Here is a 15,571-nt window from a genome sequence, read left to right as displayed (position 1 = left end):
CCCAACCTCATATCAAATAATGGCATAAAGAAAGACCAAGGACAAAACAAGTACTATTGAATCATAATAAAAAATAATAATAAAATTGCAAGCACATGTAAAGGGCATAATAACTCAATGAATCTTTGCATTAATATAATTTTCATTAATATAGACTTTCTGCTAGAAAAACTAAAAGCTGAAGAAGGGTAAATAATATTTGTCTTATTTTAAGTGTCTACCTAGAGAAAGTAGAGAATTATACCAAGTAAACAGTTAATATAATCAATATAGAATTAAATATATTTTTTCTCCTTAGATATATATTTAGGTATGTTGATACCAACATATATGAATAAGAGTTTTTGTTATGTAATTTTTATAGAAAAACCTGTATATACATATCTTTATATATTTAGGAAGCACCCCCTCCCCCAGATGAGGTCATCATTCGGTGGTTTGCAGTGATACAAATGGAAAAGGCTTCTTTCCATAATGAGGATAAAGAATAAAAGAAGCCATTTTTACAAATGAGTATTTTTTAAAAAATTTTTGTGTTAGTAATAACAACACAGTTCAAACTGCAATAGTAAAAAAGCTTAAGATCCTATTATCAGTGATGGTATTTCAATGTCCACTTTCTGTTTATTCCACCAGAGTTATATCTTCTTGCTTCTGTGTCACACATAGTCTTTCCCAGTGGAAGGTGCAGGCTTAGGATAGGGCCTTGGTGTTGGGTAAGATGTTGTTTTTCTGGGACAGGAGCAGCAAAGTAGGCCACCGCCCAAAAGGCAGAGAGAAGCAGCAGCCCAGCCAGTGAACAGGGCCTGACCAAATTCATACCTAAAAGGAAAAGATAACACATTTTAAGTTAATGAAACATTGGAAACTTTCTAATATACTTAGAGAAAGGTAGCAATATAATCTTCATTAGATTCACACACAACACATTCACACTGGAAATAGCCAGTATAAATAATAGGGGAAGCATGTTAGTATTTGTGAACATGTACATGAACAAAAATATTTGTATGACAATTTGCAATATTATACCAGGCAACATGTCATGCAACAGAAGGTTAATTACACAGATACTTATGGAGACTTTTACAAGTGCAGACTTGCACATTATGTTATATATTTGAGAACTCAGGTTTGTATAATGTATCTTGGATTAAAGCTTAATAAGTAATGCTCTCACGAAGTAACTATAATATGTAAAAAGAAAATACTAGTTGTATGTAATTCATCCCAGATACCAACATGAACATAAATTTATACTCTATAATAAAGACTTCTAAGCAGACTATCAGCTTTTCTAGATTAAATAATTCAGTAAAATGTATTCATTTAGATTTTGGAGAAAAAGACCTATTACTGAATGTGGACACTCAGTGAATTTGAAACTTAATGCAAACTCTGCAATACTGAGCTAGTACCTTTATTTTCCTATTTTATTTTCTGCTTCTCTTAAAATCAGATAATCTATTATAATTCATTGAACTGCCCTTAAAACATTAGTCATAAAATATAACAATGCACATAACAATTGTGGAGTGCATACTAATTTAAAAAGTGCTTGATATATATTGCAGGCAAAATTTTAGCCTATCCATTTGCAGCAGTTTCTGTCACTTCACTGTCAATCTTACGGGAAGGGTTCCAATTCAATCATGGCAGCATGTTTTCTTCCATGGGTGGGTAATTATATAAAAAAAGAATCACACCTTATCTCTCTAACCACTGGGAATTTTCACCCATTCATCCTAGACTCAACAAATAATAATTATATCTTAACATCCTGAGTTGAATATAGTTATTAAACTTTAAAGGTGTGAATACAGTGAGACAAAGAGCTTTGTTGCTGATCAAAGAGTACCATTACATTGCAGCCAAGACTTCACTCTTTTAACTTCCATAACTTATAATAAGAATTGTGACATCTGTAAAGACAATTTTATAATCTTGGTGTAACATATAATTCAAAAGTAGTATTGGAGCCTAATTTTTAAAATAAATAATCAAATTGCTTACATACCAGTAAAATGGTTTAAAATGACAGAATTAAGCTCTATAACAGTATAATTTTTAATAGTAAACTGTGCATTCAACACCAACAATCACAGTAAATTGTATGAAAATTTACTGCCAAGAAAAAATTAAAGAAACCTTAATATAAAAAAATAAAATGCCACGCACAGTTAAGAATACAGAATGTGAATTTTCCTACTTTTTAAATATATTTTTGTCATCAATATTACTTATTAGAAGAAAGATTAAATCATTTTAGCCTGAATCATGATCCATTCATATTAATTTTTAATTTGATATACAATTCTATAATCTGAAAAGCAAATCTGAGGAGGTAAGAAATTAGTTGGAATTTTTACTAAACATTTAATAAGAATAAAATTATTTCACACATCATGATGTTACCTGGCATTGACTGGTGTCATTGGGTCATAGAATTCTTGAACAATTCTATTGCCATACCAAGCTGTGGCCACTAATAGAAGCAGACCTATAGAAATTCAAAACAAAAGGCTCAGTCTTCATCAAATAGTAAGCATAATTATATATTTCATTATAAACATTTTAGAAGGTTTCAATCTTATAAATAGTACAACCATTTTAAATTAGATGGCATTGAATTATTTATGTGTTTGTTTAATACATATAAAATATATGGTCAGAGTTAGGCATAGTTTATATACTTTCTATCATCTTATTCTACAATAATAACAACCACTATTTAGAAAACGATTCTTCAGGGCATGACATCCTAAAATTTCTTTCAAATATATTACTATACATTAGTATATAGCTCTATTAGATAAAACAAATGCTCTTTTTGGCATTTATAAAGCCTCTTGCAAAGGGGAAGATTAAAAATATTACTAGACTCTTATTGATCAAACTCAAATTTATGTTTCTGCAGGTTCAAATATTTATATGTAATAACATATCAGGAATTAGTGGAATATTAAGAATAATCTAAATTTTAAGATAATCTAAACTCTTTCTAACTGGCCACTTATGCTAGGTATCACCTATGACTTGGCTGAGATGTCATATCATATATTTTTTAAACAGCATACTCTGAACCTTCCAGGCATTTCATATTTCAAAACTCTCAGAATATTTACTTTGTAAAAAATCATTTTTTCATGTATTTAAATTTTTGATATTCTGATTTTGTCTATCCAATCATAGGTAACTTTCATAGCAATTCAAAGAGACTATCAATATAGACAAATTAAAATATTTACAAATATTTACAAATGCCCCATATTCAATCCAAAAATGTTTCAATCTATCTCAAATATTTGACAGAAAATATTTCTGCTTTTATTTATTCAGATAGATCACGGGTGTGACATGGAACTTTCATATCCTAAAAGTCCCTAAAACTAAAGTAAGAAAGATACAAACACGTATAAAAATTATAAGATGAGATGGAGAGTTAGCATAGAGGGTTGGATGCTTGTTTTGCATATAGTCAACTAGGGTTCAATACCTGATACCCTAACAGGTCTCACCCAGAAGTTGTCTCTGAGGGACCAGTCAGGAGTAAATGATAAATACCATTAGGTGTGGTCTCCCAAAAAATGTAACAAAAAATCATAGATAAGAGTAATCAAGGGGAAAAATAGGTGCTATACAGTAATTGTTTAATTTCAAAATTAAACTACTTAAAAGAAACATTATCCCATATATATTTTCCTTTTTTTTTTTTCAGTCACACTGAGTGATTTCAGGGACCATTTTTAGTGGGACTGAATGTCAGAGATGTACTGAAGGCCAGGGATCTAACTAGTTCGGTCTCTGGTAAGGCCTCCTCCATCTGGCAAGGTCTCCATCTATATTTTTTTGACAATAACTATCCATGTAAATTAAAAGATATTCACCTTAACAAAAGAAGTTAAGCAAAATCTCAGGCACATTTCATTATAGATTAAATCCATGCATTGTACTGAGGCAAAAAAACAATATATTTTATCAAAGAATAAGTAGGGAAAAAAGTTTCTTCTAGTTTTTTCTAGTGGCAATTTAAATGACTTCTCTCATTTTCAAGCACAGTAGATTTCTATTTGGATTATACGTGGCATATCTTAGTAGACTGTTTAAAAAAATGAGCACATATATTATTTAAAATAAATATAATCAAATAGTAATATTTTGTTCATATTTTATATGCTATTTTATGTACCACTTTCATTTTTAAAAATAAGCTTCATTACAAGTTTTTATTAAAAAACTATTATTTTTTTATCTTGTTCTGTTTTTCTCAAAGGTAACATAACTAACTCATCATTATTTGGGTAAAATTTCAAATACATTCAAATTAAGTATTTATTTTAGGTGAATATATAACCTTACTTTAGAAGGATTTGTTCAAGGTTTTTGTATATTTCTCATTTAATATAATTTCCTGCCATTCTAACATCCTACCTCCACTATTTTTTTTTTAGCCTTTCTCTTCACTGAGCTGTGGATGCATACATTCTGTTTAAACTAGAATGCTGTCTTCACTTACTTCTAATAATCCTAAATATATCTGCCCCTTAGCAATATATAGATTCTTTCTTTATATTTTTCTACTGTTTTACATATTTCCATGTAATGTGGGGGGATAAGTAGAAAAAAATTTCTAAATGATATAATTTTCTTTATAGTGTTAGAAGATCTCTGTCCACTGAAAGCAAAGTATTCTTATGTCATTAGCAAATAGAACCTCAATGAATATATATATATATGTACACACCTGCCTGCTATGAACACAGATATAAAATTTTAATTTTATTAGGTCTCTAACTGCAAAATTCTGCTGGATTCAAAGTTTTCAGATCTCTTACCTACAATAAGAAACATAACACCCCCAATAACAGCCATTCGCATCTTCTGCACCTCATCATCTTCCATGCACTTCATACACTTCATGCCAACAATGGATATACAGATGGCTATTACTCCCAAGATAATTCCAATTACCATCAAAGCACGAGTTGCCTGCAAAGTACCTAGGAGAAAACAGTTTGTAACAGGTAAAAAAATGCTGCTTAGAAAATAAGACAAATATGAAAGAAAACCAAGTGTATATCAATGCTATATAAAATAGGAAAGATTGAACCAGGGGTTAGGAGACCTTCACAGGATACTTTTGCTGGTAACTAATATGGTTCTTCTTCAGAAAAACAAATATTGCCAGATAATGAATAAGAACATTTTTTATTCTTCAACACAAACCAAGAAATCTTTTACAAATATATTTAATGATCAGGCTGAACAGGTTTACTGAGTTTAGACACCTTTAATTTGACTGGAGTATTGTATTTTGAAATAGCAATAATATATATTGCCCTTTATGTTGAATAATTTATAGGTACATTGCTATATAATATATCTTTGTACTAGTCAGCAGTTTTACATGCCAATAATTAAGTTATATAAAATCCAGGTGAGTTTAGGAGATAAAAAATAAATTTTTCATAGATTTTTATTACATGACTAGATAAGCACCATTTATAATGCCACTCACTAAACTGAGGGAGGTAGACCTGAATCCCATTTTCTCAAAACGAAATAACTTTTTACTTTGAAGCATAATAGATTGATATTCATAGATAATCTCATTTTCACAAACCAAAATGATATAATAAAGCAGGAATAATGAAATACGCTGTATTTCAGATTCCCTTAATTTTTTGATTTAATTATTTTCCATTAGTGTAGTAGAACATTACAAAAAAATGTTGGGGGTCAGGTTTCTGAATATGTTTCAACTCAATGACATACACTTTTGAAAGAAATGAACTATTGCTATTCTACTTAGAAGGGCTTGACTAGGGGCCGGGCGGTGGCGCTGGAGGTAAGGTGCCTGCCTTGCCTGCGCTAGCCTAGGACGGACCGCGGTTCGATCCCCCGGCGTCCCATATGGTCCCCCAAGAAGCCAGGAGCAACTTCTGAGCGCATAGCCAGGAGTAACCCCTGAGCATCACAGGGTGTGGCCCAAAAACCAAAAAAAAAAAAAAAAAAAAAAAAAAAAAAAAAAAAAAAAAAAGAAGGGCTTGACTAAATCAAAGATTTATTTGTTGCTTCAAATAAAGATGAATTTAGGTTATGGAGATAGCTCAATATCAAGACTGTCTGGCCTCCCTGTGTGAGGACTTGGGTTCTATCACCAGAAATACAACTGTATAATTTTCTTTAAAAAAAAAAAAAAAAGGATCACTGGGGCTGGAGAGATAGCATGGAGACAAGGCTTTTGCCTTGCATACAGAAGAATGGGGTTCAAATCCAAGCATTCCATATGGTCCCCCAAGACTGGCCGGAGTGATTTCTGAGCATAGAGCCAAGAGTAAGCCCTGTGCTCTGTGGGTATGACTCAAAACAAAATAAAAATCACTATCTCATTGATAGTTTTAAGTAGCAACAAGGACATTTCATATATAAGTGTAACACAAGTATTTTTCTAATATAAGTATTACTCACTTTGTAATAAGCCATATTATCTAGAATAAATGACTTAGCATCCTCTGGGACCATGTTTCTATGATGCAAATTGACAGATGCTAAATTTTTCAGTTTAGAACCATTAAATACTGATAATCTTTAGAAGTGGATAAGATGATGGAACTTTCTAACTCAATGTTTGGTTTGTCTATCTCAAAATATAGGCCCCAGGAAATTAAAAGGAAATTTTTGAAAACATTTTAATTTTCTGGCATTTCCATCATTGTCATAATCATATTGTGAGTTAAAAATCATAATTACTCCAAAGGAAGAAGTAATTTTTCTGAGTGATATTTTGAAAGCCAAAGTACATTTTATTTTATTAATAAACAACAAAGGCTCCCCACCTATCCTTGACTATTGGCCTCCTTATAAGATATATTAGAACATAAGCACCCTACCGATATCTGGGTGGTTTAAAAACAATAAATGAAATATATGTTCTATGGACACATATTTACTAGGAACAAAAAAGTATTATTACAAAACTTCTTCCATGGAAAGGAAAACCACACTGTGTTATGATGAGGAAAGTACCTAGGTCTCCAAAATTACAACACATTCTTCCTTCCAATGTGCCAACAGTCAATACAGTAATCATATTGTATTGACAACAGTCAAAACAATAAATATTTAGAACAGGGTTGAGAGATGTTTTTTTTAATTTTTTTTTAATTTTTAAAATATTTTTTCATTTTGATGTTTATAGCAGCATTGTCAGTTCATGCAATATTGGCAGATGGGTCTTGGGCAACCAACATGAAACAAATTGTATGATAGCCAGACCACGTGATTTTGCTGATCTTATATGGCCATTGGACAGCATGGACCTCACTTCTAATATAGAGAGAAAAATAACTAAGCCCATACACAACACATATATGATTCCACTTAAAATGAAAATATTTATATCTGAAGTCAGCTGGAAAAGTGATGCTGGGAATTACAAAGGTGACCTGCATGTCAGGAGAAGAAGGTGAGACTCCCTTTATTTTTCTAGGACTGCACTGGTTTTAAAACAAATCACGCTTTCCAAAGAAGGCCCTCAATCCTTAGCTTGTTGTGACAGTTGATCTCTATTGGAGGATAAAAGATTCTAGTATGCAAACTGAGGTAAAAATGAAATACGGGGCAAAAGACATTTATCATGCACAATTTTGCAAATCAGAGTAAGGTATTTGGAGTTTTGCTGAGTAATCAGAATTCATTGAGAATCTCAAAGGGGTCAGGGGATTTTTACCGTAGGTAGAGAGTAGAATAACTCAACATTCTTTTTTGTGACAGCCATTCAAGTAAGTATAGTTTATTAATCTATCAACCACCTGCTTTGTTTTTCACAAATATTCAATTTTCCAACCTTTTGTTAATCACATTTGTAACTTTCTCTGATCTCTCTCCAAGTTTTCACTTTGAGTTTTAGGGTTAAAAACTGAACTCAGCTTCTGTAATAATTATTCTCATCTGTACTTCACTTCAAAACAGCAGGCCACCAGCTCAGCAGGTCTGCATGTTTGACCAATGAGGAGTTTACAGGGTCTCGGTCTCATGAGTCAGTCTTGTGTAAAACCACCCAGGCAGGAAACACAAATGGAGAAATTAGTTGAGGGCTCCATCTCTGTTCACCTAGATTTTTATTTAATATCCACTGCTCACATCTCTAATATTCTTCCCCTTTCAGTTCTCAAATAAAAATTATTTGCTTCATGACATGCTTGTTTTACTCTTTCCTCTTCTTTTACAATTTCTAAAAGAGAGGGGATGGATACTTTGGTCTATGTTTGCCCCAAACTAGAGTATGTTTCACTTCCTTTAAGGATAATGAATTGCTTATACAATGCACAGATAATAATGAATAAAATGGGAACTTTGCATTCATTCAGACCATTAGAGGAAGAGCATAATGACGCAGTTTTTAAAGTCTAACACATAAATAGTATTATTTTGCAAAACAACATTTTTCATTTACATCCTGGCATCCTTGACTTAGGAAACTTCTCTGTATTTTACAATGTTGGGTGGACGTCAAACAAAATGTTGCTTCTGGGGAGATATCTGGAGGAATTCTTAATGACACTAATATGTCCGTGGAAATGTAAACATAAAATTTTAAAGGTTAAAAATTATGGATTGATGAAAACTCAGTAACTGAGCATACGCAATGATACATTATATGTCTAAATAAGCAAGTGCCATGACACAGGTTATGAGGTTTTTTTGAGCAGATAAATTCTAAATTGTATGGGTTTAGGTGAAACAGAGGAGTTCTTTAAATCAAGGTCTTCTTGAAAACATTTAAGTCAGAGATTTAAAATATGTACTTATGAATTCTTTGATGACTTGCTAGATATTTGTTCATATTTTCTTTAAAAGTTCTAGGAATTTTATACCTAGCAATTTTACATGGATCATTCTCGATGTTCACTGAATTTAAATTAGACATATTAATTGCCTTAAAAATTTACAAGATTATAGGTAATAAATATTCTCTATTTATTAGCTTAATCACTGAAATAATGCTAAAAAAATCCTCTCTAGAAAAATTATATTAATGTTTTTCTATATAATCAGATTTAATTTAATCTAGATTTTGTTAGGAGTTAGGAATTCATACAAGATGAAAAATCATGGTTTTTTTTTTTTTGCTTAACTTGATTTCTTTTTCTTTTTTTTTTCTTTTTGGTTTTTGGGCCACACCCAGTGATGCTCAGGGGTTACTCCTGGCTGCCTGCTCAGAAATAGCTCCTGGCAGGCACGGGGGACCATATGGGACACCGGGATTTGAACCAACCACCTTAGGTCCTGGATCGGCTGCTTGCAAGGCAAACACCGCTGTGCTATCTCTCCGGGCCCTACTTGATTTATTTTTAATAAGTTAATTTTTTTCATATTTTCATTCAGTGAGCTTTCATGTTGAAGCTTTTCCCCTAGGAGATGATTGTGTCAGGTCAGAAAAATTTGAGATATAATTGAAAGCTATCCATGATACTGTGGAGCAAGGAGATATAATATAACCTTGGACAATTAGCTTCAGACTAGTATAATTGTATCAAAGCTAGAAACAAATATGATCTTTTCCCTTACATTTTTAGATATATCTATAATAGTTGTATTATTGAATAAAGCTAAAGAAGTTAGCTAGCAAACATTTAAGTTCTTACATTAGAGTATTTCATTATTCAGCCATAAAGTGAGAGGCCTTTTTTAATTATACTTAACTAGAATGATAATCCTGAGATTAAGAACTCCCTGTGGAGTTCTCACTACTTATAACCTCAATGTATAAACTTGAAAGAAAACTTACAATGAATTTACTTATAAACAAAAATATCGTTTGGAAACTACTGATCTACTAAGCATAGAAAGTAAACACAGGTAAGTGGAATTTTTAAAAATCTTTTATAATGTCTTACATGGAAACAGCAGATTATGAGAAAGCTGACATTTATACTATTTGCAACTATAACACTTCCTTATATACCTGACATCATAATAAAAATAAATTAATTGTATCTTCAGACTTACATATCCTCCTTTACATCAGTTTTTGTTTAATGAAAATTAGGGAACTGAGCAGATCATTGTGTGGTTAAAACAAATCTGTGTTCTTCATAATAAAATGAACTCATCATAGTCACCGATTACCTTCTCTTGGTTATTTTATGAATTAAATCTTCTACTTTTATTCAAATTCAATGCTCCTTCATGAGTTTTCATTGTTAGTAGTTTTATTTTATAGATATGTGAGCTTGTCTAGCAGGGAACCGCAGAACAAATACTTTATACTTAGAAACTGCAGTAGTATGGTATAAAACAGAACTTACCAATTTTTAGAATGTCCAGACAGGTTTTACTATCATTTTTTCATTTCTTAACAAAACATGTGACTTAGTCATGCTTTTCTACTTCTTTTATTCTACTTACTAAACATTTTAGTCAAGGAAACATATGCTATTTTTTATTTCCCTTCAATATCTGGTGTTCATAATAAAGAATGTTGACATTGAAGAGAATCACCAGTCAATGGACTCAAATTTATAAATCAACTTAAATGCATCCTAAGAAGCAATAATATGGCCTGACTTGCATTTGTTGAATGAATAAGGAATTCATTTCACTCTATTTTCTCCTACTCAGTCATATTTATGAGTGGGTACACTACAGCTCAGAAAGATCAAGTGGTTCATCATTGTATACGTTTCTAGTTAGTACAAAGCCAGGGTAAAAGCTTAGAGTCTTGGATAGGCCTGTGCTTTTGTTTGATTTCCATCTTTTAACATTATAGTGTCAAAGCTAAAAATTCTTTTTAGAGATTTGAACACAAATTACCCTCTTGACCATCTTGATTTAGAAGATATAGAGCAGAGCAGAATGTATAAGTGAGTTCCCTTTTCTCTCTGCTTCAAAGACTATCCAAGTCAGTGATTTTTGTCTCTGAGCCTGACATCATGGTGAGAGTGCTGGAAGCCTCACTGAAAACCAATGCTCATTAAATACTCCCACACACCATGTGGATTCATGCAAAGCAAGTTCAACAGGCTGTAGGAGTTTAGGAACAAATTACAGAATCCCAATGATAGAGGCAGATTTTAAGGAGAGTCTAGCATAACCTCCCATTTGTGAACCAATTGTCTGGTCCATAGATTTTCCCATAAAAAGTTTAGCTATTCTCTGCTTGTGCACCTCATACCAGGCAGCTTCCCATGACATCCAGTGTCTGGAGTGATCCAGCTATTATAATAAAAATAAGAAGAAGCAATGAACTAAACACAGAAAATAGGATCCAACTTGTTAAGTATTTGAGAATTGGGTCTACGTAAGGTAAGATAGATGAAGAAATGTCAATACACAAAGGAGAGTATTTTTTGTGTATCCATTGTGACATAGAACATCACGTGACAGGAGACATCAGTGACAATAAACATTACATATTTTGAATGGAAATTGTCCCAGCTGTAGTAAAACCACAACACAGTGTAACATCTGTTTCCCCAGGAAGTTTCTCTGTTACAATTTTATAAAATGCTTTGCAAGATCTACCTAAAAGAAACCATTTTATACCTCATTTCCCATACAGTTCAAGTATACTATGCCATATTAATTACTTCGTGAAGGTCACGTGATTTCTTTTTTATAGTTGCACTAGTTAGAACAAGAGAACTGAATTCTATTTGATTTTTAAAGAGCACATGGTTAGTACTACAACCCTTTAAAAACATCCTTGTATCTGGAACTAAAATGCCCAATGTGCTATACTGACAAAGAAAACAAGGTATAACTTTCAGAAGTATCCAGGAAAGCTTTTTTTTTTAAATAAAAATCACTCAGGAATGAAAGTAATTTTTTATAGGGAAAACAATATAAACAGAAAATTCTATTCAGCTCTAGATATCACAAGAGCTAGACTAAACCAGCCCCGTGAATCACTGTTCCAAGTCTCGATAGCAGGTGGGCGGCACGAGAGCACAGCCCAGATGAAGAAACTGAGAGAGATTCTCTGGAATCCATCCAAAGGTATCTAGTGAGTCATTGTCATTGCAGAGAGTGTCTATGAGTCAAGTCAAGTATCCCTTCTCTGGGAATCAGTTTTGAGAGAAAGGTATAGCTCAACCTTGGCTTTAACAACCAAAAAAAATAAATAAATCCTAAAGATGTATAGGTTGTTTAGTTCTTCCACTATTGTTAAAAAAAAGAAATCACCATAATAACTAATAATATATGAAAATAAAATATTGTTTCATGTTAGTGTGTATAAGGCTAAATCCTTTGACTTTGCAATATGGCTCAATGTGATTCTACTTGGTTAATTAAGAAAGTAAAACATGCTAAAATATAGTTCTTTACTATGTCAAGATATTTTTTTATTTTGTCTAACTTTTATTTAAACTTTGTGGTTTACAACATTGTTAATCAAAGAGTTTAGGCAAACTATGCTACAATTTTCATAAAATAGCGATGAGCAATCCTGTCTTCCAATGTTCCACCTACATACCAGTATCTGCGACCATACCACCAATGTCTCAAGTTCACTACCCACCTCCCCAACCCTACCATTTGGCAAACTCTTTTTTAAATGTAATTATTATAGTTGGGTGACATATTTACAATGGTGCTAATACTGGTTATTCTCATGTCAAAAGAAAGCGAAGTACTTTGGTGAGAGCATCTGAGCTCTCACTGAAATTGCCCTAATATCTCTCCTGTCAGATTTTTAACCTAATAACCAAAATGCCTGCTACCATTTCATTGGATATATTGATTTTTTAGTAGGTAGATTCAAAATTTCTAATCATTTATCATGAAAGTATAGAAAATAATATATAAGGCAACAAACAATTATTAAACCTTTTTATTAACTATACACCTCCAGTTGGTATACAGGAGCCTTAAAGTAAGAACTTAGAAAAGCTGAAACAACACCACTCAAAATGCCTGGCATGTTTTAAACCTACTTTCACAGATGTGCTGAGTGTCTAACTAGATTTGGGAGAGATTTCCTAACCTAAACCATACATAGAGGAACTGGACAAAGCTGCAGTGAATGTGAGCGATGACAATACTTCTTACCCTTTACATGTAAAGGGGACTGGTTTACTTATCTATGAAAAGTCAAGTAAGCTATTCTTCAAATTAGTTTAAGAAACAGCATAACAAACACATAGAACAAGACATGTAGTGTAATATATCAAGGAAGATACTCTAAACAGAAATCTTAATTACCTAATTTAATAGTAATGTAATATTTGCCTGTTTAGGGATTCAAAAGTTTTTCCTAAAAATAAAAGAGAAAAAAAGTCTTCCCACCGTTCTTAGAAATATTTATTTCAAAAATTATTTTTTCTAGCTGGACAGAAGAGGCAAAATATCTATTACACAGAGCTTCCTTTGTGAGAAATGGAAATTTGGATCCGCCCTTTCTCACTACCTGCCTCCAGTTGACCTGTTTCTTCAGCTGCAGCTTTGTTTCACCATCTCCCTTTCCAGTTGCTGTCTCTTCCCTTGATTTTTTTTTTAAGGAAAGTCTGTTTAGAACTTTTTTTTCTTGTCATCCTTTTTGCACCTGCCACCAATCTCCACTTTCCATTATAACTAAAGACACCTGTCTATTCTGAACACCCTAGCTTGAAAGCTAAGTCGGAAAGAGAAATATAAAGAAACTTGGTCAAAGAGCCTTTTAAAGTAAAGCAAAGAGATTCTCCTCACTCCTGAACATTCTTAGAAGTTAAAATAATCAAAAAAGCCAAAATTAAAAGTTAGGAGAAAACTTGGAATTGCATCATCCCATCGAAGAGTGTGACTTTTCACTAGATTTTATTAAACCACACCTTAACTTTAGGATTTTTCCACTGCATTGTACAATGGAGAACTTTAAATGAGAATACCAAACTTTCCCATCCATACCACTTTCGATTCAAACCCTACAGTGCCACAATTCGCATTTCATTATAGAACAGGGAGAAGAAGAAAAAAACAACCCTAAGACCTCAAATTCCAGTTTGGCCTTTATTCTTTTTTTACCCAACACTCACTGAAGATTAGAGGGACATAAAGCACCTCCCCAAGAGCTAGAGGCAAACTCTAAGTTGGATTTTGGCCTGCCCCAATGATCTCCCAACCCAAGCTAGGGTCATCTCTACTTCCTTGTAAAGGAACAGTACACAGTGAGCCAATTCTAGGAACTGAAATGGGATGGACGCATTCAGAACAGAATTGGGCTGCCCCCCACCCAACACTACCATTAGCCTGGGGTTTGGAGGGTGAGGATGGGGTGGCAGCAGCCAAGCGGGAGAAAGGGAGATAGAGCAGGCACTCACTGTCCAGGTTGAGCAAGGAGTCGAAGACCTTGCACTGGATCTGCCCGGTGCTCTGGCTCACGCAGGACATCCAGAGCCCCTCGTAGATGGCCTGGGCCGTCACGATGTTGTCACCGGCGTAGGAGTAGATCCGCCACTGGGGTAGCGCCGTGCTCACGATAGCCGCGATCCAGCCCAGGAAGGCCAGGACGAAGCCCAGCAGCTGCAGCCCCGCGTTGGCCATGTCGGCTGGGGCGGCAGGTGCACAAACGCGCGTCTGGGTGGAGGGATCGAACCCGGGACTGCGGGCACGGGGGCGCGCGTGGAGAGAGGGGCTGACCGAGAAGCTCCAGCTGCCGCCGAGAGAGGTCCCGGGGTTGGTCCTGGTGCAGAAGACCTTGGCCCAGGGGTGCCTAGGGGAGGAGGTGGAGGTTGGCTAGCCTCTGACTGCCACTTCCACCCGCCCGGCGCCCAGATTTAAAGCAACTCCGCCCCCAAAACCCGGGATCCGCCCCGTGGCGACTGAGCGCCGCCTGGCGCCTTTTGGGCACCTGGCTAGCGAAATGCACAGAGCATCCTGCACCCCGCTGCTTGTGCACCCCTGCCCACCCGGGCCACCGCGCCTTCATCACCCTCGCTGAATACTGGAAAGGCGCCTTGCCTAGCGCCCCGGGACTGCCTCCCTTTCTCCCCTAGACCCTTTCTCCTCTTGGGAAGGAAGGCGCTCTTTGCAAGCTCTTTATAGAATCCATTTAAGGTACCCCAAATTCACTATATATGTGTCAATGCAAAAAGAAAGAAAGAAAGAAAGAAGAGAAGAGAAAAGAATAAAAGAAAAGAGAAGACAAGAGAAGAGAAAAGAAAAGAAGCACTGGAATAAAAATTAAAGATCCACACTTTTTTAATAATAATTTTTATTGTGATCAAAAAGTGAATAACAAATCTTTCACAATAATATTTAAGGTACATAGTGACAATAAATCAGGGCCATTCCCACCACCAGGGTTTTTTTTTTTTTTTTTTTTTTTTTTTTTACAACTTTTCCCCACACTACCTTATTAAACGAATTACCTATCTTACTCCACCTCTCCCCAGTTTTTGGATTCTTCACACTTCCCTGCTCTCTATTCGACTTCTTTCCTTTTCTCCTTTCCTGGCGTTGCCCTCTTCTGCCCTTTATAGTCTCTGCTAAAAATTTTATGTCTCTTCAAGAATCTCAGGCATGTTTCTATTTTATAGATTAAGAAACTGAGACGTAAAGAGGAAGCATGATTTTCATGAGTAACTTC

General features: G+C 34.2%; 1 protein-coding gene across 1 annotated transcript; it reads right to left on the bottom strand.

Annotated features, from left to right (window-relative positions):
• Positions 1-541: 541 nt before the first annotated feature.
• Positions 542-14,590, bottom strand: CLDN1 (claudin 1). Its single transcript, XM_049776007.1, has 4 exons — positions 14,304-14,590; positions 4,836-5,000; positions 2,416-2,500; positions 542-822 (listed from the first exon to the last, which is right to left on the bottom strand). The coding sequence occupies exons 1-4, from the start codon at positions 14,524-14,526 to the stop codon at positions 660-662; spliced, it is 636 nt and encodes a 211-aa protein (XP_049631964.1). The 5' UTR covers positions 14,527-14,590; the 3' UTR covers positions 542-659.
• Between the last annotated feature and the right edge of the window lie 981 nt (positions 14,591-15,571).

Source organism: Suncus etruscus, chromosome 6, assembly GCF_024139225.1.
Source record: "Suncus etruscus isolate mSunEtr1 chromosome 6, mSunEtr1.pri.cur, whole genome shotgun sequence".
Taxonomy (NCBI): domain Eukaryota; kingdom Metazoa; phylum Chordata; class Mammalia; order Eulipotyphla; family Soricidae; genus Suncus; species Suncus etruscus.
The sequence above is the reverse complement of the archived record's forward strand: the minus strand, read 5'-3'. Positions and strand labels throughout refer to the sequence as shown.